General features: G+C 35.5%; 2 protein-coding genes across 9 annotated transcripts in view; one reads left to right on the top strand and one right to left on the bottom strand.

Annotated features, from left to right (window-relative positions):
* GNG10 (G protein subunit gamma 10) overlaps positions 1-20,321 on the top strand; it is a 34,752-nt gene extending 14,431 nt beyond the window's left edge. The window contains exons 3-4 of one of the 3 annotated variants that reach the window (XR_012373514.1): positions 3,630-3,737; positions 20,021-20,321. The gene's annotated coding sequence lies outside the window, so the exon portion shown is untranslated. Of the gene's footprint in view, positions 1-3,629; positions 3,750-20,020 lie in introns of those variants that run through there. The other 2 variants (XM_025888154.2, XM_025888155.2) reach the window with 2 other exon arrangements.
* SHOC1 (shortage in chiasmata 1) overlaps positions 1-25,611 on the bottom strand; it is a 102,984-nt gene that overhangs the window by 1,972 nt on the left and 75,401 nt on the right. For all 6 annotated transcript variants that reach the window (XM_073876550.1, XM_025888156.2, XM_073876552.1 and 3 more), the window contains 9 exons: positions 21,767-21,836; positions 20,082-20,260; positions 18,317-18,434; positions 17,574-17,685; positions 15,306-15,427; positions 10,966-11,059; positions 5,385-5,516; positions 3,604-3,753; positions 1,978-2,941 (listed from right to left, as the gene is read on the bottom strand). In XM_073876550.1, the coding sequence (XP_073732651.1) occupies positions 1,978-2,941; positions 3,604-3,753; positions 5,385-5,516; positions 10,966-11,059; positions 15,306-15,427; positions 17,574-17,685; positions 18,317-18,434; positions 20,082-20,260; positions 21,767-21,836 (1,941 nt within the window). The remainder of the gene's footprint in view (positions 1-1,977; positions 2,942-3,603; positions 3,754-5,384; positions 5,517-10,965; positions 11,060-15,305; positions 15,428-17,573; positions 17,686-18,316; positions 18,435-20,081; positions 20,261-21,766; positions 21,837-25,611) is intronic.

Here is a 25,611-nt window from a genome sequence, read left to right as displayed (position 1 = left end):
TGGCATCTATTCCTCACAAATGTTCTTACAAAACTAGATAGAATACTTCCCGTTAAGATCAGGAACAAAACAAATTATGACTATTAAGTAGGACCAAACCCAAGTTTTGTGAGTCCTGGGGTTTATACAGTTGATCCTTGAACGATGAGGGTGTTAGGGATGCCAACTCTCTCCCCTTACTCAAAAATCTATATATAACTTTTTTTAAACATAATCTCTGCATCCAACATGGGGCTCAAACTCATGACCCTGAGATCAAGAGTCACATGCTGAGTGAGCCAGCCAGGCACCCCAAAGTTCTATATATAACTTTTGATTTCTCTACTACTTAACTACTAAGAGCCTACTGTGGACTGGAAGCCTTACTGATAACATACATAGTCAATTAACACATATTTTGTATGTTATATGTACTATATACTGTATTCTTACAAAGAAGTAAGCTAGAAAAAAAATATTAAGAAATCATAAGAGAGGGGGGATGGGTTAGCCTGGTGATGGGTATTGAGGAGGGCACGTTTTGCATGGTGCACTGGGTGTTATGAACAAACAATGAATCATGGAACACTGCATCAAAAACTAATGATGTAATATATGGTGATTAACATAACAATAAAAAAAATTAAAAAAAAAAAAAGAAATCATAAGAGAAAATACATTTATAGTACCATATTGTATTTATCAAAAACTCTGTGTGTAAGTGGACGATGCAGTTCAAACCTGTGTTGTTCAAGGGTCAACTGTACAGGTTGGGAGGTCCTCTTTTATTTTATTTTATTCTTTATTTTTTATTTTTATTTATTATTATTTAATCCCAGTATACTTAACATACAGTGTTATATTAGTTTCAGGTGTACGATATAGTGATTCAACAAATCTATATATTACTCAGTGCTCGTCATGGCGAGTGCACTCTTTAGTTCCCATCCCCTATTTCACCCATCCCCCACCCACCTCCTCTCTGGTGACCATCAGTTTGTTCTCTATAGTTAAGGGTATGTTTCTTGGTTTGTCTCTTTTTTTCTTTGTTCATTTGTTTTGTTTCTTACATTCCACATATGGGGGAGATTATATGGTATTTGGGGAGGTCATTCTTTTAACAAAACAAAGAATACAAGATTTTCTGGGAGCCTCTCAAGCCTCACAAAAGGGCCTATGCAAAAAAGGAGCTTTGAAGCTTAAGCTTCTCCCATTTTTATTATTTTTTTCCCCTATCATGGTAAGGCTACATTTGTATGGCCATTAGAACTTAATATTTTGTTCTAGATGTTCAAGAAATGACATAGAAAATAAAGGTACAAGAGGTACCATTACCAGAAAAAAAATAAAATTGTCCTTTTAAAAACTGGTATGATTAAATGTTCAGAAACATCAATTGTAAAGTAGAGCTAACAGTAATATCTGTTTAATATCTACTTAATAGGATTGTCAGAATTCAATAATCCACATAAAGGGCCTAAAAGGGCACCTACAATAAGCTCTTAATAAATGTTAGCCTATTAAATATTCCTGCCCAACAAAGAAGTTAGTTCTTCTAATTCACTGATTTCTCTGTTTAATCTTTGCTAATTTTAGTCTTCAGCTTTACTTAGACTTGTTCTGAGGTTTTATTTTTAACTTCTTAAGTTGAATGCTTAGTTCATCTAAAGCTACAAGAATTTGACATATTTTGTTTGCATTTATTTTCTTAGATGTCTATAATTAGAATTTTGATTTTCTTTTTGACTCCAAAGTTATTGAAGATTCTTTAAGTACAGTAATTAAAACAAACTTTTTTTTTAAATTTAGAGATGGTTCTGTCTTTTAAAATTACATCTGCAAGGGGTGCCTGGCTGGCTCATGTTGGAAGGGCATGTGACTCTTGATCTTGGGGTCACGAGTTTGAGCCCCATACTGGGTGCAGAGATTGTTAAAAGAATAAATAAACTTAAAAAAATTACACCTGTGAGTAGTTTTATTAACGCTAGATAGTGTTACCTGGTAATGATTTCTTGTCTCCTGAGTTAGATGAGGATTCAGCGTGCCTTTTCTGTCCTAAACATTTTCCAGCTCTTTGGTGGAAATAAAGACTGCTGAATTCTTTTTGATTTACATTAGGATCAGAAGCACAAAATAAATCCAAACTGGGTACAGATGGTAATTCTTTCCAGGAAGTCTTTTTAGTCCCAGCATTTGAACTTTCACATAGGAAGCCTTCTAACTCATCTGATAGATATTTTTGCTGATTAGTGAATAAATTATCTTTCTGAGAGTACCATTTGTCACATGTAGTCTGCTCTGCACCACATTCTAAGTTGAATGAGTGATTCTGTTGTTCCCATACATTTTTCTTAAAGTTCCAGGGAAGAGGAGATTGGGATCCTTCTAGTGAAAAGCCAGGGGCAGACAATTCTTTATTTATAGGTCCTTTTGCATCATGTGTTCCCTTTTTCTGGTAATTTATAAAATTAGGGGCAACTCTCTTCTGAGTGTCAATTGGTGACACTATGTTTTCGCAGTTCATTTGTGTTAGATCCAAATAAAAGACATCTGACTCTGAATCATTTTGGTTTCGAAAGCAGTTACCAGCCACATTTCTTGATTCTGTATTAATCAGGAAAGGATTGTGCACTGTGTTAGGGTTACAACTGGAGTCCTTCCAGTAGCTGGCCTGATTGTAAGAAGTCACAGGTGGTAAAATGCATGGCATTTCTCTTAGTTCCATAAGGGAAGAGTTATAGTTTGAAGTGCTGTTTGTATCTCTGTGCATTGTCTCTCCTATATCTGAATAGTGGTAATATTCATTATGTTCTTGAAAGACAGAGTTTGAAGAGCCAGAAGCTGAACTCTGGAAGGTAAAGGTACTAGTCTGATTCCCATTTTCCTGAGGTGATGGACTTGGAGGTGAATTTGTTATGGAAGAAGAACTAATCTTGAATAAGGAAGTGATGCTACAAAAATGCTAAAAAAATTTAAAAATTAATTACTATAATACAAATACAATATAAACATCAGTCAAGTAATATAAACAAATAAAATATAAACATCAGTCAAGTAAATATAAATAACAATGCTTATCTATATGTAAAGAAAGGAAAATATAAATAAGTAGGGTATTATAGTGATCCATGTCATAAGAAACATAATTAGGCTCCATTAAAAGAAAAACTTATTATAAAATCCATTTTCTAATCACTTGTAATAGAATTTTTAGTTACACAAGTTATACATGTATACCATCTGCTTGATAAAAATGTAAAATTTTTACCAATAAGGCTAAAGTTTTCTTTATTATTATAAGGAAGGGCACGAGGATTGTAAGCACATATGAATAGAGTGTGTGATCACATACTTGTGGGCCCAATAACATTTCAAAATAATTTGAAGTGTGATAAGCTGACTGTACTGAATTATCTATACAAGACAGCTTTAAAATGTATAATGTGATTGACATCTAATGAGAGTTCTATGTGAAATTTAGTTCAAGTAAATTATTTCTTTGGTACACAAAGTCCAGAACAATTAAACTTGGATACTTTCTCTTGAAAACTGTCATGGTAAAAATCAGTACTCAAATGGAAAGGAAATAAATTCATGTAAGACTATGGAGTTCAAATAACTAACCTTTAACACTTTTTCTGGAACTTCAGGTAAAAGCTCCTGAAGTTGACACAGAGTTGCTAATAATATCCAGTGCAGTGAAGGTCCTTTGTTTAACATGAGCTGAGCCACCAATGGGTTAATACATGGAAAGTCAAGTAAGTACATTTCTTCCTAGAAAAGAGTTTAAAGGAATAATCAGCCACTGGTCCTTTGAAAATGATCCATTTTATTCTGCTCAATCTAGCAGATTAAAATTTTTGTCATTGTATCTATCACCCAATTTGAGATGCCTGGAAAAAAGTATGGCTAGTAGGGAAAGGAACTTCTTTGGCAGTTAAGATTCATATGCTCTCAGAATTGAGAAAAATCTTAAAGTTCATTCATTTTAATCACTCATCCAAAAATTTTTGTTCTAGTTCGTCTCCTTCGAATGACAACTGTTTTACCTAATGGCAGATTTTCTAATGAGAAACGTTTTAGGGGACTTTTATAACTCAAAATTTCTTTAGCTCTCCCTTATACTACTATCACTATTTGATTAAGATGAACCATGTTTATGAGAAACCATGTTTATGATACTTCCAGGAAAGCCTTGCTGTGAAGAGTATAGGAAGAACTTCTATTGAACAGAACTGACCTTGTTGGTCTAAAAATGTGTGTTTTCAGAGAGATCTCATAAAAGTCTAGAAATACAGCAGCCATGTTTTACTATTACTCTATTTCCTTTTCTTTCTGGGTTACGCTGGCTTTTTGCACCCTCTTTGATTTTATCAAATGACAGACACGTGAGTAGATTAGACATGCCTTGCTAAGAGGGAAACTGCACAGACATACATACATCCCATAATGAGTTATACCCATACTTGCCAAGAGTACTATGTTCTGTTTAGGCATACAAAAATTCTGTGATTTAATATATATGAATATATGAATGTTTGATGAATGTATAGGAATACATTAATAATTAATTTATTTGCTTTATAATTTTATTTTTTAAATAGGTAAAATAGTCACATGGTTCAAAATTCAAAAGGTACTAAAAGGTGTGCAGTAAAAACTCTCATCCTCACCCCATTATCCCGGTTCTCCTCTCTGGAGGTAACTAATGTTATCATTTCTTGGTACCCTTCTAGGGATGTTTTATTCATTTACAAACACATATAAATATTAATTTCCCCCTGTTTTACACAAGTGGTAGTACACAAGCTCTATGCTGCAACTTCATTTTTCATGTAATATATCTGAAAGAACTTTCCATGTTAGCTTCATTATTCTTTTTTTATGTTTTCATGATTTGAATATATTAAAAAAATAAAGGTAACAGAGATACTAGGTTGGTATGAGAACTTGGAGAGATTGATGCTTAAACAAAAGGAATTTCTAAAAATTAACTGTGCAATCTCACAAATATGTTACAACTCTACTTTCAGTTTCAATTATGTAACTGAATTACTGACAAAATGGAATGATGGAATTTTGCTCTTCTCATATTTACTACTCTTAAATGTTTAAATTTAGGAACTAGAAAAACAGTTATGTTTTGAAAATATTAGGCACTGAAGTCATTATATCACCTAATACACTTGATTTGAAAGTTCATTATAAAAGATCTCATTAAAATACTTCTGTGAAGTTGATGATTCTGGAAAATGATCTAAATAAATATTGTACATTTTGGTTACTGCTATATATGCTCATGCAAACATTATAGGACAAAAAAAAATGTTACCAAAAAGAGAATTCAAACACATGTATTTATATTTGCTTTGCAAATACCTAATTTACATATTTAGGAAATGAACCTTAGATGGTGAAACTTCAAGCCAGGATTTATCCAACCATTCATGAGGTTCTCTCTTTGAAGTCATTAAATTGTGATCAGCAATTTGCCGAATTATCAGTGCAGCCTCTTCCACTCCTGGGGCAATTACAAGCTAAAATATATTTTTTATATGTTAGAATATAGGAAATTTTAGGAAGCAAAATATATCATTCAAAAATTATTTGTAATTAGAAGAAAAAACCCCCAGCAGATTTTAATCTTTGAAAATAATTTTAGATATAATTTATTAAAATGTCTATGTGAAACCCAGCATATTTTATTTGGGAGGATAAGCAATTTTCTTTTCTTCTTTAAATATGATATCCTTATAGTTTTCCAATTTTTGGAGCTAAATTTCTTCACTTCCATTTTGTATTTACTAATAAATTTATTTGTAATTTGGATGTCATTAATATTTAATATTTTGGTTTTTTCCAAGTTAAATTTAGTAGTTCTCAAAAATAAGAATTTAAGGGGTGCCTGGTGGCTCTGTCGGTTAGCCGTTTTTGCCTTCAGCTCAGGTCATGATCCTGGGTCCTGGGATCAAGTTGGGCATTGGCCTCCTTGATCCATGGGGAGCCTGCTTCTCCCTCTCCCTCTGCCTGCCGCTCCCCCCTGCTTGTGCTAGTTCTCTCTCTCTGTCAAATAAATAAATAAAATCTTCAAAAAAAAATAAGAATTTAAAAATATACTGCAAGATTTTTCAAAATGACATTAAAAGATAAAGGATATTTACAGATGAATTTGATGCTGTATTTAAAAAGAAAAAAGTTTTTTTTTAAGATTTATTTATTTATTTGACAGCGAGATAGAAAGAGATAGCACAAGTAGGCAGAGCGGCAGGCAGAGGGAGAGGGAGAAGCAGACTCTCCACTGAGCAGGGAGCCCGACGCGGGGCTTGATCCCAGGACCCTGGGATCATGACCTGAGCCGAAGGCAGCTGCTTAACCGACTGAGCCACCCAGGCGCCCCAGTTTGTTTTTTTTTTTAAGATTTTATTTATTTGACAGAGAGGGAGCACAAGAGGGGGAACAGCAGGCAGAGGGAGAGGGAAAAGCAGGCTCCCTGCCCCGCAGGGCTCTACCCCAGGACCCTGGGATCATGACCTGAGCTGAAGGCAGACGCTTAACCAACTGAGCCACCCAGGCATCCCCAAAAAGAAAAAAGTTTTGATTTAGAATATTTTGGGAATTGTTCATCCAATACTGGCTTATCTGATGCTAAACTGTGTGTGTTAAACTTAACTCTAAAAAAAGTTTCTTAATATCTCCTACTTCCTGTCAGTTGTGTTTTCCTTCTCTCTTTTGAAATGTCAGTCTTTTTCTTCTTTCAGTTCTATTTTTATCTTCTTCATCTTTTAGATTCAGTATTCCTTCGAAATATAGTCCATGTGGTTAGAAGGGTTTTTGCTTGTTTGTTTTTTTAAGATTTATTTATTTATTTTAGAGAGAGAGGGGAGTGGGGAAGGAACAGAGGGAGAGGGAGAGAGAGTCCTAAGCAGACTCCGTGCTAAGCGAGGAGCCCGAAAGGGGGCTCAATCTCAAGATCCCGAGATAATGAGTGGAGCCCAAACCAAGAGTCAGTGGCTCAACCAACTGCACCATCCAGGCACCCCAGTCCATGGATTAGCAGTTTAATGTGAATAGGGAACACTGTCCTAAAAAATCATCTTAGAAATATAAACATCCTGTCCTGTAGTGAAAATTCAAGAAACAAAGACTGTATAAACCTCATAAAATAATTATGACAATTTTTTCTTTCACAAGATAACAAATACACAACTGTTAGTACATACCTGGGGAGTACATGTATTCTAAAGGAGGATTTTCTTTAAATTATATTAAATATATACAAAAAAATTTTTTTGAGAGAGAGAGTGAGCAGTAGGGGGGAGGGGCAGAGTGAGAGGTAAAGAGAGACCTTTAAGAAGGCTCCATCCCCAGTGGAGTGGGGAGCCTGACTAGGGCTCAACTCAGGCTCAATCTCAGGACCCTGAGATCATGACCTGAGCTGAAATCAAGTCAGTTGCCTGACTGACTGAGTCACCCAGGCACCCCAAATATGTATAGAGTGCACAGAAATAACACTGTTTGATTCCAAATTAATTTTATTGCAGTTTTGGATGTTTTAAGAAGATCTGACAGTTTTATTTAAATATAAAACGGCACAATTTTATGATGATGGTAATGAATATTACCTTAATTTATTGGGGCAAGCATTCTGGAGCTCATGGCTAGATTTGGGGAGATTCAGGAACCCCCTAGCATTATTTTCAAAATTTTGCATATATGTTTATCTATGCATTTTTCCACAAAAGGAGTTTATAAAAAATTTATAGAACTTTTTTTGACGTTAGAATAAAATATAGCATAACACTACTAGCAGTATTTTCTTTTAGTTTAAGAAAATGTACTTGGGCGCCTGGGTGGCTCAGTTGGTTAAGTGACTGCCTTCGGCTCAAGTCATGATCCTGGAGTCCTGGGATCGAGTCCCGCATCGGGCTTCTGCTCCTCCCTCTGACCCTCCCCCCTCTCATGCTCTCTCTCTATCTCTCATTCTTCTCTCAAATAAATAAATAAAATCTTTAAAAAAAAAGAAAATGTACTTAAATTTCCTAATGCTTCCTTTATGGCTAGGCTGTTCAGATACCTGAAAAAATTTTTTAAAAAATCCATACTGATGGGCTCTAACAGGCCAAAAGCCATATTACTAAATATAGTAAAGTAAAGCAACAGTATACTTTAAGATAATATGAGTCTAGGGAACCCCCTTTAATGTGGTAATGTCATCAAGTCAGGAGACTAGGAGGCTTGAGTACTGGTGACATACTGATAATAGAGCAAACTGATAATTGTTTCTCAAATTCTACGGAAAAACTGACCTACTTTTAAGATTATTATGTATAACTTGAAAGACTTTTGGAATCGTTTGATCCGGGTGGGAGCAGACTTTTGTTTGGAATGGATTGTGCCTGGGCATACTTCCTGTGTCATCCCTAAATGCCTTCCTTGGAACATGTCCTCTATGGGCCATATCACTGTACCTGAATATAGTATTGCTCACTAATATCACATAACCCATGTATAGAGGAATAAAATGATTCTCTGAAGTATATTTTGCATATAACTGCTTACCATTAGCTGAAAAGAGGCTGGTTAAGTGGTGAAACCACACTTGAATGGGTAAAGGAAATAAACTTAATTTGCCATTCATTGGTAACTTTTCTAAGAATTTTATTTCAATGCTTAATAGGCCTCACAGGATCAAAATGATCAGGATTCTATTTCAAATAGATCATTTGTTAATTTTCTTAACAGGTGTGCTTTGATTTAATTCTATTCAGTAGATGTTTGTTGAACATTTTTACTGTGTACAAAGCCCTGTGCTGGATGCTACACATTTTTCAAAGAAACAGGGTCTGGTTCTTACCCGCCTCCGGCATGGAAGGTATATGAATGAATACGTCATGCTACAATAAAGGTATGAAGTGCTCTTGCGAGAATGGGAGGAGAGATTTATCCTGAGGGCATACTTGGGGCACATTTCTTAAAGGAGGTAGTGTTTGAGCTGGGCAACAAACAAAAGACAGAACTCTAAAGGCTAGCAGTAAGAGAAAGTGGGAGACAGGCTGGGATGACATGTTTGTGCATTGGCTGAACTGTGATAGAGTGGACATATTCAGGAAATGGTGAGTAGAATGATGTTAAAGGAAGAATTACTAGGGGCCAAATCATGAAGTTGGAATCCAGCTGAGTTTGATCTCTTTTGAATGAAGTAGGAAGCTATGGAAGGTCTGTTGAGCAAGAAAATTCAATTTAACAACACATATTTATCAAGAGTCTACTATATACTTGGCGCTGTGCTGGATACCAGGAATCTGAAAACAAACATGTTTCCTTTCTTTCAGGAGCTTACAGTTCAGGAAGTGAAATGTTCACAGCTATATTTCAGAAATGTAATTGGTGTGAATCTATATTATGCACCAAAGGAGGACGACTAGAAATAAGATTAGTCAGGAAGTTGTTTTAAAACTCCAAAAGAGAGGTGAAGGCCTGAATTTGGGAAAAAGCAGTGGGAGTAGAATGGAGAGACATATTCTAGAGACTCTGCAGCTACTGATTAGGTTACAGTAGTAATGCCATAAACTAAGTGTGGGGAGGATGAGAAGTTGTGTTTTAGACATACAGAGTTTGAGGCACCTGTGGGATATTCGTGTGGAGATTTCCAGTAGAATGCTAGAATTATAGGTGCAGATCTTAAGAAAAGTCAGGAAAATTTTAAAGATTATACTCAGAAATGAAAGCCAAATTTGTGGGAATTCTGAATTTATTTTTTTAAAAGATTTATTTATTTATTTATTTGACAGAGAGAGAGATAGTGAGAGAGGGAACACAAGCAGGGGGAGTGGGAAAGGGAGAAGCAGGCTTCCCATGGAGAAGGGAGCCTGATGCGGGGCTCGATCCCAGGGCCCTGGGATCATGACCTGAGCCGAAGGCAGACACTTAACGACTGAGCCACCCAGGTGCCCCGGGGAATTCTGAATTTATTAAGGAAAAAGTATAAAGTGGTAACAGAAGAGGACTGAGCTCTGAATTTGGAGGAGTGTCTAAATTTCATAATAGGACATTGAAAAAAGAACCAAGAAAGGACACTGGTTAGAGATCACTACAGCAGATAAAAAGAGTGTATGTTTCTTAAGTGATGATTTTTGATCAATGGATATTTACTTTTATTCATATCCTGCCATATAGTAATTAAGAGATAAAATATGACTTTAAATTTATTAAAGGCTTTTAATTTTTCTTAAATTTATTTATTTGAGAGAGAGAGAGAGCACAAGCAGCAACAGAGGGAGAGGGAGAAGCAGGCTCCCCACTGAGCCGGGAGCCTGATACAGGGCTCAAGCCCAGGACCCCGGGATCATAACCTGAGCCAAAGGCAGACACTTAACCAACTGAGCCACCCAGGCACCTTTTTTTTTTTTTAATGTTTTATTTATTTATTCATGAGAGTCAGAGAGAGAGAGGCAGAGGCAGAGGGAGAAGCAGGCTCCCTGCCTAGCAGGAAGCCTGATGCAGGGCTCGATCCCAGGACCCTGGGATCATGACCTGAGCCGAAGGCAGACGCTTAACCATCTGAGCCACCCAGGCACCTTTCTTTTATTTTTTATTTTTATTATTTTTTAAAGATTTTATTTATGTATTTGACACAGGGAGAGAGCGCACAAGCAGGGGGAGCGGCAGACGGAGAGGGAGAAGCAGGCTCCCCACTGAGCAAGGAGCCAGACACAGGGCCTGATCCCAGGACCCCCAGATCATGAGCAGAGCCAAAGGCAGATTCTCCACCAGCTGAGCCACCCAGGTGCCCCAAGGCACCCCTTCTTTTAGAACAGAAGTTGAAGTGGAAAGGATATTTATTAATTAGAAAATGTTCTTTATTTAAAAGGCTTTTAAGCATTTTTTAGTTTACTAATTTAATGTTTCTTTGCACTGGGCACTTGAGTTTGAGTATAATTTTGGTTTATGAAAATACTTATAAACAAACATTTAAGAAAAGAATACCTTTACATCCAGTTCTTCTGATTTTAGCCCAAAAGATAACAAAGCTGCATAAATCAGTGCTAGATGATGAAGTGTTTTTTCTGTAAGATGGTACCTAAAAAAAAATTATATTATTATACTGTACTCATTTGATATCTGATTGTACCTATCAGAAGTTCATTTCATTTTCCACATTTCATGTTATGAGAATAATCTGGCTAAGATAAAGCTGTGTGGCAGACTCAGCACTCTTTTAAGAAGATGGTTCCACCTCCATTCTTTAACAATCCAGTTGAATCTAGGGGATGCTGAGAGTGTGTTTGAGGGGAGAAGTTTAACTCATCCCCTTACTGGCTCCAGGGATGGCTCTCTAACTGATCCAACTAAAATACTCTATCCCCTGGCCAAAGTAACAAGTTCAGATATGAACATGTGACCAGAGCCAGGATAACTAGAATCCTCCCTGTGTCTTTTTCTTGAACTGTCAGAAAAAACACTTTTTTTTTTTTTTAAAGATTTTATTTATTTATTCATGAGAGAGAGAGAGAGAGGTAGAGGGAGAAGCAGGCTCCCAAGGAGCAGGGAGCCCGATACGGGACTCGATCCCAGGACTCTGGGATCATGACCTGAGCTGAAGGCAGACGCTTAACCATCTGAGCCACCCAGGCGACCAGAAAAAACACTTTTTACAATGATCATTATGTAATGTGATAGAGGTGTTAGCTAACCTTACAGTGGTAATCATACTGCAATATATAAATGTATCAAATCAGCATGTTGTAGACCTTAAACTTACAAAATCTTGTATGTCAATTATATCTTAATTAAAAAAACACTCTTTTTTTTCCCCCTATGGTAATTAAGCAGATCAGATGTGAGTCTTGAGCTATGGGTATATACTTCTACTGCCTTTATCCACTTTAAGTACCCTAAGCAGAAAAAAGGAAATGGCTCATATTACTAAGAAGTCCAGGAGAGGACTTTATTGGATCCAGGGACTCAAACCATATCATTGAGACAAGGGCTCCTTAATTTCTTGGCTCTCCTTTCCCTTGCTAGTTTTTTTCTCAGGCAAGCTTTTTCCGTAAGAGTGGCTAACAAGAGTGGCTTACTGTGCCTACACTGCTTGTATAAACAATGTGGTTTCTGCTGAACACCTTTTCTTCTTGGGAGTCTAGAATTTTGATATGTGCTAGGCAGAGGGTGCCTACATAGCCAATCCTTACTGAAAGCCCTGGGCATTGAGTCTCTAGTGAGTTTCCCTCGTACACAACATTTTAACAAGTGTTGTCACAACTCTTTCCTGTGGAAATTAAGCACATTCCGTGTGATTCTACTAGGAGAAGATTCCTGGAAGCTTCCTTCTAGCTTCCTCTGGATTTTGTTCCATGCACTTTTTCCCTTTGCTGATTTTGCTTGGTAACCATTTACTATAATAAATCATAATCATGAGTACAAGTATATGCCGAGTCCAGTGAATCCTCTTATCAAATCATCAAACCTGGGGGTAGTCTTGGGGACTCCTAACACATTTTCTTGAACAGGAACTAAGGTAATTCAAGCAATTTTATTTTGTATGTTGAATTTTCCTCATTTGGTCAGTTGATTAAGAGACTTCTTAAATGTTTTATACATCTAAAAGTATAGAACTGAGATACCTAGAAGTCTGAAAATAACTACATTTTATAATAATATCTTATTGTGAATAATTAACTCTTCATATCCTGAACATAAAACTGTCTCAGACTATTACATAATTGGTTTTTTTTTTTCATGAAAATCTGGGTAAAAATAAGTGTGAATCCCTTCTCTTTTGCTGTACTTCAATTACACCTCTGGAACATAGGTGAATAGCAATCTAAAAACAACTTAAAATTTTTTTCCAAAACAAAACAAAACAAAAATTTTTTTTCCAAAACAGTTTTTATCTATGGGATACTTCCAAGATCTTGATAAAGCTTAAATGCTTTACAAGCAAGTTCCAAGCTTAAAATGCTATACAGCCTTTACTATATTCAAAATGAAGATTTTACACCTAAATTATTATTTTTATTTTTCAATTTTGGTAGAAAGGAAAAACAAGGTTAATGACTTGCTAGAGGTTATTGTTAATAGAAAAAGAAATAAGAACCAAGGTGTTTGGACTCTTAAATTTTAACTTATACTTATCCCACATATAATAATTGTATACAAAGAGCTTGGTACAGTAGGTAAACAAAAATGTAATCAAACTGGAAAGTCAGTAAAGAAAAAAATCACATATGCAATGTCAAATAAGGAAAGATCTCTATACCTTCTCTAATAACTAAATAATATATTTTTAAAGATTTTATTTATTTGAGAGAGTGAGAGAGAGCACAAGCGGGAGGAGGGGCAGAGGGAGAGGGAGAAGCAGACTCCAAGCTGAGAAGGGAGCCCGACGCAGGGCTCGATCCCAGGACCTCAGGATGGTGAGCTGAAGGAAGACACTTAACCAACTGAGCCACCCAAGGCACCCCAGACTATATATTTTAAGAACTTCTACTATGAGTGATTTGGTATGTGTTATGTGATACTGTAGAGATTTTTTTTTTTAAAAAGGAGACCAGTTTGAAATTTAGTAGGAAAGATTCATTCATTCAATCAAGGAGTATTTACCAAGCATCTATCATACGAAACAATGTGCACTGCCTTGGGGCAAGTACTCCAAATGATAATACAAGGCAAAATGTGGTAAATATCAAAGATGAGGAAAGGATAGAGAGCTAAGGAGTTCAAAGGATGGAGAGGTCACAGTTAACTATTTGTGTGCATGAGATGGGGGTATTAAGGAAAGACAGAATAGAAAAAGTGATATTTGGGGATAGGTTTTGAAAAATAGGCATGATTTCACCAGATTAAATAGTTGGAGGAAATACAGAATATTGTAGAAAGAGAAAAATGTATCAGCAGAAGTAGAAGTGGCAAAGTAAGGACCATGTTTGTGAACCAGTGAGCAATCCTCTGGCTGAAATGAAAAACAGTGAAAATTAAGCCTGAAAATATAGGTCAGGATTATATTCTGAAGACTTTGAATATTAGGGTGAACAGTATGTATGTATTCAGTAGATAATAGGGAAGTCAGTAGGCTTTTTATTAGAGTGGAACAGTAAGAGCCTGGTTTTTGGAATATTAATCAAATGTATGACAGATTATGGAGAGTAACATGGAGAGCCATGAGGTGGGAAAACGGTAGTTAACAGTCCACATAAGATCTAAACTAAGATGTTGGTAATATAAATGGAGAGAGGGGATAGATAAAAAAGAGACTAGTGATTATATCCATAAGATATGTTTTTAATTTCAGTGACTAAAAGAAAGACAATGGTCATAAATAGTCAAAGGGCAGAAAAGAGGAGATACTGTTTTGGAGGGGATAGAGAATACAATGAATTCACCCTGGAACATGTTAAGTTTGAGAGCCTACAAAATATCAGGGTGGAAATATTTAATAGAAAATTAGAGATACCTGTCAGGAATTTCAAAGAGCGACTCCAGCTGCAGATATAATTATAATCATTATAGGCAGAAAGATGCTGATTGAAGCTATGGCAGTGAGTAAGGTTTCTAATGGATTGAATAGAAGAAAGGAAAGAATTCAGATGTATCTGGAGACTGGGACAAGGAAGAAGAAGAGGTAAAGAGAGAGAAAGAGTAGTTAGAAGATCAAAACTGTGAAGTGTCATGGGACTGAAGAGCTTCAAGTAAGGAAGCACTGACAACAGTCTTTAATACTTTAGAGCAGAGAAAGATAAAAATACTTTTGGAGGTGGAAGTGATCCTGAGAGACAGATTAGTACAGATGTAGGAGAAAAGCCAGACTGCAGAGAATAAAAAAAGGAGGTGAAAGCTGTGGGTTCATAAAATTTTAAGATGAAGGAAAGAAGGGACATATAATGATAATTTGAGCCAGTATCTTGGCATGGATTTTTTGTATTTTTTAAGTTAAGCACGTCAATGAAAGAAAGAATAGCAAGGTGCTATTTAGTTGGCAAATTTAAATAAGCTTTTAGAGAGAAGTGATTTAAGAATGGCATCTTTTAACAGACAAGTCCAGAACTAAAAAGTAATGAAAAGTGAAACACTTAAAGCAGCAACTCTTAGTGAACTAGAGGAGGATGATTTGCACAGAAAGCCCAGTGGAAATATATCATCTCCAAAATTCTGATTTGTTTTCCTATGGGCATGCCTCCATCTCGAAGATCCCTGACTCAAAGCAAACTAGATGAGCAAGTAGAAAAATTTTAACTACTTTTATTCAAAAATTTTGGCTACTTTTATTCAAAGAAGAGGACCAAATAAGGAATAGAAACATAACTTTGGATGAAGAAATGTTTACTTACTCTGAGTTTAATGTTTTTTTTGTATATAAGATTATCCAACAATAGCTGTACTGGAATGATAATGCCATCAGTCTCATAATGATATTGTCTGATGCCTTCTCACAATTCAATTCTTCTAGGTCCTACCAGAAAAAAAATAAAAAGATTCACTAGGTTGAATAGTTGTTATGAAATTATTACTACCATATTTTAATAATCTATTTTAGATTATATATATATTAATATATATATAACAACTTGAGAAGAGTCATGGGTATGGGCTTCCATTTTCTGGAAAAATTAAAATCACACTGGAAGTAATAGGGGAAAAGCTACAGTAGATATCAACCAGCAAATGATAGCTTCAGCAAGGAAGGCTCATGAATCTCCCAAAGTCCTAGATATGAAGAAAGCAGCCTATAGAGTGCCCCTATTTGGGCAAAGTCCTTTATAGACAGGAATTTGTCTACTTGTAAGGGCAATATAAAATATGTTTAAAAACTCATGGGATAATCTGCACTGAATGTTTATTTAAGGAAGATAATAAAGAAGCGATCAATGGACTTCCAGGAATTGCTCTCTAATAGTCTAGAATATTCTTTTCCCTTTAATGCAATTAAGTTTTTTTCAAAGTTACATTCTATTTTATTTTCTTCTATTTTATTTTACTTTAGAGAGAGAGCACATGCAAGTGGGGTTGGCTGGGGCAGAGGGAGAGGGAAAGAATCTTAGAGAATCTTAAGCAGGCTACATGGAGCCCGACTTGGGTCTACAATTAATTTTTGATAGAGTGAATGATTCAGGAAGTGTCTTACTCTAACAACAAGTTATATAACTATGAATTAAATTTAAAAGTCTCCCAAATGGTATTTCTCCCTAAATAATTGTTTTTTAAAAAAACTTTAGGGGCACCTAGGTGGCTCAGCCAGTTAAGCATCTGTCTTTGGCTCAGGTCATGATCCCAGGGTCCTGGGATAGGGCCCCACATCAGGCTCCCTGCTCAGCTGGGCACCTGCTTCTCCCTCTCCCTCTGCTGCTCCCCCTGCTTGTGCTCTCTCATTTGTGCATGCTCTCTCTCTCAAATAAATAAATAAAATCTTTTTAAAAAGCTTTAAATATGTAAGACATGGTAACTCTTAAGAAACCCTCTAACAGAGCTTTGTGTTTCCATTATATAATTCTTATACTGTTAACATTTGCTCACGATCGGACTTCTACCTTACCGTATTTGCTATTAATTTATATTCCATACCATTCAAACTAGTTTCTGCTCCCCACTTCCACCCTAGTGAATTAATTTCTTTGTAATTTGTACTCCAATTTTAGTATTTGTGCTGCCGAAGCAAGCACTGTAATTTGTACTCCAATCAAGCAAACTTATCAGGGAGATTCAGTCAAGAATTTGTACATTTAAATTTCAACTATAGGGATTTTTTTTTGAGAGAATTTTTCTTTTTTCTTGTTTTTTTAACTGGCTTACTTACAGGCAATCCCCACTTACCTCAGAGGAAATCCCATATTACTAATCATGGATTAAAATACTACCACCTTTTTTTTTAAAGATTTTATTTATTTATTTGAGAGAGAGAGAATGAGAGATAGAGAGCACAAGAGGGAAGAGGGTCAGAGGGAGAAGCAGACTCCTTGCTGAGCAGGGAGCCCGATGTGGGACTCCATCCTGGAACCCCAGGATCATGACCTGAGCCAAAGGCAGTCGCTTAACCAACTGAGCCACCCAGGCGCCCCAAAATACTACCACCTTTTAAGAAACATAGTGACTAAGATTTGATTTTTAAGGTTTTCAACACTGTGATTATTCTATAAATATATTTTAAAATAGGTCAATATTAACATTAAAGATTCCATACTTTGTCTTCTTAAAGTATGTTAAAAATTAAAGGCATTAAAGAAGCTTGGTAAAAGTCATTTTCCACAGTGATGATTTTAATACTTGTTATCTATTTGCAAAGTTTTGGAAGAAAACCCTAATGGGTTATAGTTAAGCTCTCTATAGTAAAGCTAATAATAAATTACATGGTTATATATATTGTACTATATTTAATTTATATATATTTTTAAAAATTTTATTTATTTATCTGAGAGAGAGAATGAGAGAGAGAGAGCACATGAGAGGGGGGAGAGTCAGAGGGAGAAGCAGACTCCCCGCCGAGCAGGGAGCCCGATGCGGGACTCGATCCCGGGACTCCAGGATCATGACCTGAGCCAAAGGCAGTCGCTTAACCAACTGAGCCACCCAGGCGCTCTATATTCTTTACTATATAATTTTACCTGCAAAATTATGGCAGTGTGTTCATCAACTGTCACCACCACATAACACTCTGTACGTCCAAAGAGTTTCAATGACTCACTGCAGCATCTCTCCACTAGTGTGATATTGTATCTGTAAAATACCATATTTTGGGGTGAGATAATGAAATGCTAAGAAAAATTCCTTAAGAAAAGCTGTATTGTCCTCCCGCATATTAAATTATTTGAACTACTGTGCTTTTTGTTTCATACATCAATTTATTCTACTTTATAAATTTGAGGAATGAAATTATGATTTATTCAGTATATATGACAAATTAGTTGAGATGTGCATTGCCTTAGGCATTTCACTTAGAACTTCGTAGTCCTATTTCCCATGCAATATTTAAAGCCCTCTAATTAAGAATACTCATTCTCAATATTATCAATGACCCAAAGATATGACTATAAAATTCGCAGGAAAAAAAAGATAGTGTTCATATTTGCTGGTAACAAGAGAAATGAAATTAAGATATAAATTTAGACACTAACGAAATATTTTTTCTTCACATGATTGATATATATTGCCAAAAAAGATAATATTCAGTAATTATGATAGTGTACTATAGGGAGAGAAGTGTAACTTGACATAAACTCTCTGGAAAACTTTCTATGTGATGTAATTGCACGCTTCAATCAGAGAGAAATATGCCACATATACAGCACAATGTTTAGCCATTTAGGATATATATACCTTTGCTAAAGTTATGAAATCAATAACTTACTTGGATTCTAGCAACTGAAGTATTTCTGGAGTATTAAGAAGTCCTTCAGATGCAAAAAACACATATGGAACCTGAATTTCCAAAAGAAATCCACCAAAACTATCCAGCAATGTGCTTCCTAAATAAGAGAAAGTTTATAAATATTTCTCTTTTTTCTTATCCTTCAGCTCTTTCTCTTTTTTACTAAACATGAGAAAAGCAAGTGTATGTTCAAGGAGTAGTACAAAAATAAAACATAGTCATTGTAAAAAATCAGAAATCAGAATAAAGTTCTGAAGAATAAAATAAAAACCATATGTTCTCCTACTACCTAAAAATAAAACAGCATTAACGGAGTTTACTAAAACTACTATGATACGTTAATAGGAAAATAATAAATACATCAATGGATAAATGGACAAAGAACATTAATAGGCAATTTACAAAAGAATGGCTATACAAGATCACATCTGAAAAGATATGGATAATCTAAGACATTATCTGTAATTAATTAACTATAATATAACTATAAAATATTTTATGCCTATAATTCTGTCAAAGATTTAAAAGAATAATAATACCTACTTACAGTAAAGATATTGGGGAAAGGATTCTCTTTACTTTCTGCACAAATACGAATTGAGATAGCATTTCTGGAAGGATATTTGGCAATATATAAATGTGTGTATACCTTTGACCCAGCAACTCATTTTACTTCTTCTAAGAACAAGTATATAAAAATAAATAAGACATATAAGCTACTAAAAATCTTATAGTAAATAGTAGAAAATTGAAGCATTGTAAATGCTCCGAATAAGGAATTGGTTGAATCAATTAAGTTCATCTTTTTTTTTTTTTTAAAGATTTTATTTATTTGTCAGAGACAGAGAGAGAGAGCACAAGCAGGAAGAGTGGTAGGCAGAGGGAGAAGCAGGGAGCCAATTGCAGGACTTGATCCCAGGACTCTGGGATCATGACCTGAGCAGAAGGCAGCTGCTTAACCAACTGAGCCACGCAGGCGTCCCCAGTTAAGTTCATCTTTGACAGAATGGAAGAAGCCTCTACATATAAACTGAGATATTTATCTTTTATCTTTTGGGGGGCCCTTATTTAATCAATTTAACATTTAATTTCATATATCAAAGATTCCAAGGTAATCATTATGATGACTATATTTTTAGAATTGAATTGGAATATCTCAGAATTCAAAACTTCCCACTCAGACTTGAGATGGACAGAAAATAACTTAAGGCAAGTATTGAAAGGGATGCACTGGGACTAAAAGTGTACAGGCTTTTTAATTTAATGGATGTGAGAATTCACAACCTGAGTCATGTGAAGTGTTGCTGAGATATACAGAGAAACCGAATGATATACAAAGTGGTTTTAAATTCTTTTCGAAGTGTTTCTGTATAATTTTTTTTTGGCACATTAAGTTTTCTGAATCAGTCAACATACTACGAAAGAATTTTCCCCTAAAATTCAATAAAAAATACTACTGCATAGAAGTATCAGGTGAAGATTGGATATAATTGTAATAAATTGTGCTATTATAAGTAAAATTTAGAAGGTAAGGGGATGAAGATGAATATAACCAGTAAACCTTACTTTACAAACGAGGAATAAGAGGTAAGGGGTAAAGAACTGGCCCAAGGTCATATGGAGTGCTGAGGTTAGAGTTTGAACTCAAGTCCTCTAACGCCATTGCTCGTTCTCTTTCCACAGATCAGAAGCAGAAAACAATTTCCATTCTACTACAACAAAAGGATTTAGTTTATATCCTTACTCTTTAAAACTGTATCTGGAAGAATCACTTTGAAGACCTTGTGAGGAATATTCAATTTCTCGCAGTGTTTAGTCCAACAAGAGTTTTCTACAAAATTGTATTCCACCACAAATGAGAAGTTACTCCAGGGGAAATCTGCTCCAATATATTGATTATGTACAACTACACAGGAACTTGTACTGAAGACAAAATAAAGCCAAGAAAATAGAATTATATTTGTGTCATTATTTACTTGGAAGGCCAAAAGATGACTGTCTTTGGCTATTTTATTCTTCTCTAGTCTGTGCCGACTTATCTTGGAAAGGCACTGGTGTATTTTCTGTTGATTTGTTCTCCAATTGTGCTAATTCCTTTTTATCTTTCTTTTTGATGGTCATACATCTTTAAAAAAATTTTTAAAGATTTTTTAAAAAGATTTTATTTATTTATTCTAGAGAGAGAGCCAGCCCAAGTGGGGGAGGGGCAGAGGGAGAAGCAGGCTCCCCACTGAGCAGGGAGCCCTACGATGAGGGATGAGGACGATGATGATGATGACGATGACGATGTCGATGATGACAATGATGACGATAATGACGTGGGGCTTGATCCCAGGACCCTGGGATCATGACCTGAGCCAAAGGCAGATGTTTAACCGATTGAGCCATCCAGGTGCCCCTTTTAAGATTTTATTTTTAAGTAATCTCTACATCCAATGTGGGGCTCAAACTCACAACTCCGAGATCAAGAGTCGTGTGCTCTTCCAACTGAGCCAGCCAGGTACCCCTATGGTCATATATTTTTTAAAAAAACAGGATCTAAAAAACTGTGGACTACTTCACATTCTCAAATGCAAGGGACCCTAATTTTATTAACTGAGTCCTATCAATAACAGACAAGTCACTGTGAGAATTCATTTTCTTACACATGTGAGGTTTCATCTTTGAGGATCTACATAAGAGAATATTATCTGACAACTTTGAAATGATTTTTCCTTTTCTCAATGAGCTTCATAGGTGATTTAGCAACAACAAAAAACGGATACTTAAATATCATAAGTTTATCTTTCCTATCTTCAAATTCCATATAATAGCACTTACTGTAATGAAAATTCTCTACTGCTGCTTTCTATCTAGAGCAATCTAGATAGATAATAGACAGAAGTTAAATGCTTTTATGGGCTTCTATTTGATTTACAACTTCTTTTTATTATCTGGATCCCAATATTAGAAATAAAAATTTCTACATAAAATAAGGCAAAATAAAAACATTTTTAGACAAATCAACACTAAATTTTATTATTAGCATGCTTTCACCAAAAGAATTTCTAAAGAATGTACTTCAGGAAGAAGGAAAGAAAGAAGATATAAGAAAAAATGCTGAGCAAAAAAAACCCCCAAAACTGGTATAAACAAGGGTAAATCTAAATGGGTACTTCCTGTACTAACAGTAACACTGATAATGATTAAGTTGGGGATATTAAAGCAAGACTGAACTATAAAATTCTGGACAACAATAATATATAATACACAAGGCAATGACCTGAATTCAAGTATTCTAATGTAAAACACTTTTCAGGAAGAGGAGAGATACATTGATTCATTTCAGGTTTTATTAAACCTTTTAAAAAGTTAAATTCCAGGAGAAATTGTGCTTTTCCTGTGGAACTGGTATGTTTATTCCCCGTAGGTGAAGAAATACATTTTTACCCATTTAAAACACCTTCAGATTCCACAAAATCTTTCCTTTTGTTTGAATGTAAGACAGTCAATGTTAAACCTGTTGGGAAAAAAAGAGTAATACAAAAAAGTGTTTTTCAGTGTTTTGTTCATATATAATTTTTAGGTGTTCATATATTTCACTATAATAAAAAATGAATTAAAGACCTTGAACAAGGAAACTGCTTAAAATACAATTTGCTGGATTATTTTTCTGTCTGTGGGTATCTGAAAGTTTGAAGCATGGGCAATATTTCTGTTGTGTGTATATGTTTTGTATGTATAAGCATGGAAATTCTGAATTTATTATGTAAAATAATAAAATGTATCAAAATCTTAATTTTAAAGTAGCCAAATTAAACACTCATCAATTCTGTGCATTTAATTTTACTTTGCTAAAAATCATGGTTGATTTTACCTTTTTTCTCTAGTCAAAAATTTAAGTACATAACTAAATAGCAAGAGACTACATTTTGATGTTGTTTTTTCCCTTCTACTGGCTGTATAAGAAGTAGAAGACCTACTGGGTGTCATCTGCTCCTTAGAGTCACTTCTGCTTCTTAATTGTAATTTAAGTTTCTTATGTTACTGATTTTTTTAACAAAATAGATTTCAAAAAGTTCTGTAGCCACACATATAGTTTATTTTTCGTACATATCATTGGTTTAAGAATAGCTGATTCTAGTTAAAATAAATTTTACTCTCGATTGGTGTATGTTTGTCAGTTGTAAAGTTGACAAAGGCATGATGTGATAATGACAGAGTAATGCTTAATAATTTAATGTTTACTTGGCTTGATATGACAATAGTTTTGGTAGCAATAAGAAGAGGATGAGTAGTATTTCTCTTTTGTATATAAATTTATAAAGTCATATTATTATTATTTTAAAAGATTTTACTTTTAAGCAATCTCTACACCCAACGTGGGGTTCAAACTCACAATGCTGAGATCAAGAGTCTCATGGTCCACCGACTGAACCAGTCAGGCACCCCAAGCTCATACTATTTAAAACCTAATCTCTTTAGCTGATTTGTTTTAGCTGTAATCTTAAAGCAGATTACTTGCTAAATGCATTACTAGGATCTTGCAAGCAGAGAAGATGAAACCACAGTTCTACTTTCTAACACTAGACAGAGAAAAAAGGCCTCACTCCTAGACACAGAGGATAGCTGCTTGTTAAAAGATGGGAGAAAGATTTTTTTTTTTCAGCTTAGAGAGTCAAATATTTTTGTGTCAGTTTCAACCTTGTTGAAATAAAATAGCAGAGTAGTGATGAAATAATCTCCAAAGCCAAAAGAAATAGAATGTTCAGCGTGAAGCCTATATAAGAAGTAATATATACAATAATAATTTGTCCATGTGTCTTAAGCACATCAAAGGAAAAGATGCCCCATTAAGTAGGTCTAAGTATTCTTCTCTGTGGGGCAGGCACATTTCTTCAGCCTCTTCACAAAAGTATTACTTCAGTTACCCAAATCCCTTTGTTTCTTAATGCTACATTGCTCAGCACCTTCCTAACTAAAAAAAAAAAAAAATGTTTTCAGTTACCCTGATTCCAGACAGGTGTGGCAAGTTCAGCCTCACAATTGTTAACTACTACTTTAACATTTTGGTACTAGTAAAATCTTGTGAATTTGGTGGATAAAACCTCATCTTCCCAGGATCGGAAAACTGGATGAAGTAATAAGATCCAGGCTTGCAAATCTGGACTGTAGACACATGATAATGTCTAGAAATAGCACCTTATAAAGTTCGACTGCAAAAAGTCTTCCATTCTCACATTACTATAATTTAATAGTTAATTTTGCTAAGTGCACTGATAAGCAGACATTTGTAATATTTGTATATAGTTCAGTTCAATCTTTTTCACTAGTCTCAGTCTACTAGGTATATAGAGAGGCATTCATTAGTTCAGTTATTCAATTCATTTACATTAAGTTCCTTCTAATTCCAGGCATTTTTGTGGATGCTAGTAATACAAATTAGGGCATGGTCCTTACCTTCCAGAAGGTGACATGCTAGTGAGGAAAAGAGACAATAGAATCTCAGTTGTTATAGCCTAGGATGGTAAGTAGTGCCTTAGAAGTATGCACATAATACACTAAGAGCACAAGGGAAAGCATTTATTTATTTATTCATTCATTCATTTTTTAAAAGATTTTATTTATTTATTTGAGAGAGAGAGAAACAGCATGAGAGGGGAGAGGGTCAGAGGGAGAAGCAGGCTCCCCACTGAGCCAGGAGCCCAATGTGGGACTCAGTCCCAGGACTCCGGAACCATGACCTGAGCCAAAGGCGGTCGCTTAACCAACTAAGCCACCCAGGCACCCTAGGGAAAGCATTTAAATCAAGGCTTCCTGAACAAATGCGAAGCCAGAGGAAACTCTGGTGGAGGTCCGTAGCGGTCCTGTTTTAACTAATTTTTAAAGGACGTGTAGGAGTTAGCTGCTAAAGAAGGGAGAAGAGCACTATGTAGCAGGAACAGGAGGTGTAAAGGCATGGAGATAGGAAATAGCATGATAAACAGTTTGGTAGGGTTACAGCAAAGATATATTTGGAGATGGCCAAAGATGCAATTTATGGAGGGAAGAGAAATAGTAAACAAAGGGTGACATAGGTTGAGGATGGTATTTTATTTTTAATACTGGAGTGCTTAAAGATTAAGGGAGAGTCATTGGAGAGGAAAGTTGGGCGAGGAAATAACTGATGAGAACACACTGATGCGGGAAGAGATGGGATCCAAAGCAGAAATGAGAAATTGTTTTTCGAAGGGAGGAGATTCACCTCCTTTATAAAGAAAGGAGGAAAAGATAAAAGAATAGAAGAAATGAAGGTAAGTTTGTAGATGGTAAGGTTGTAAGAAGAAAGGTTGTTAAGAGGTATTAAGAGCCCATACAAGGTCAGAGAAGTTAAGTTTGTAGTGGTACTAAACTATCTGATTTTCTCTAATAATGCTCAGGAGCTCAGGTACAGGAACAGAGAGGTTAAACGTCTTGATGGATTCAGAGCTGAGATTTAAATGGAAGGTACAGTAGAAGGACAAGACTGATTAAAGTCATGGGCACATCACCAAGCCTGGAAAGAGAAAAATGTGAAACAAAAAAGGAGGTGATTGATTACAGATCTCTAAGTTGCTGAACATCATGGAAGAGGTAAGATAGCTGTGTATCAGAGTTTAAAGTTCAGAGGTAGCACAGTTCTGCACTATTACAAGGTTAATGGCATAGCCACGGAGTGAATATCATTTCTCCTGTGGAGGCCAGTGAAACTATAAGGTCAGTGTATTGAATGAGCCATTCACATTAAAGACACCTAGGATAATGGCAGCACTAGGAGTGAAAATACCATGAACCAGGTGCACAACTGTCCATGGGTGATGGGGAGTGTTTGGGTGGTTACTAGATGATGGCAACATGGAGTGGTAGTGAATGGTGTGGCAATACGGCATAGGCTCAGAGGACAGAGAAATAATATTTTGGAAAGGATAATGGAAAGCAAGAAATGACCCTTTCAATCCTATGATATATATTTCATATATAAGAGGGAGATAATTATCAGCTTCTCTATGAAAGGGATACAGGGGAAGCTGTATCATCTGTGAAAAGCTGGGTTCACTTAAGACAAGGAGATTAAAAAAAAGTTAAAGAGTTTACATATAAGCAATGGGTTCCATGGCACAAGGTGAAAAGGGTTGGCAGAGGGGGCAATAGTTGGTAGAAGAGTTGAAAATGACACTAGAACAAGACAGACCTTGGTTCAAATCCTGAGTCCCTCACTTACCACCTGTGAGGTGCGGCATGTTACAACACCTTTATGAACTTTAGTTTCTTTATTT

The sequence above is a fragment of the Callorhinus ursinus genome, unplaced genomic scaffold (genome assembly GCF_003265705.2).
Source record: "Callorhinus ursinus isolate GAN/ISIS: 27379988/994484 unplaced genomic scaffold, GSC_fseal_2.0 scaffold24, whole genome shotgun sequence".
Classification (NCBI taxonomy): domain Eukaryota; kingdom Metazoa; phylum Chordata; class Mammalia; order Carnivora; family Otariidae; genus Callorhinus; species Callorhinus ursinus.
The sequence above is the reverse complement of the archived record's forward strand: the minus strand, read 5'-3'. Positions and strand labels throughout refer to the sequence as shown.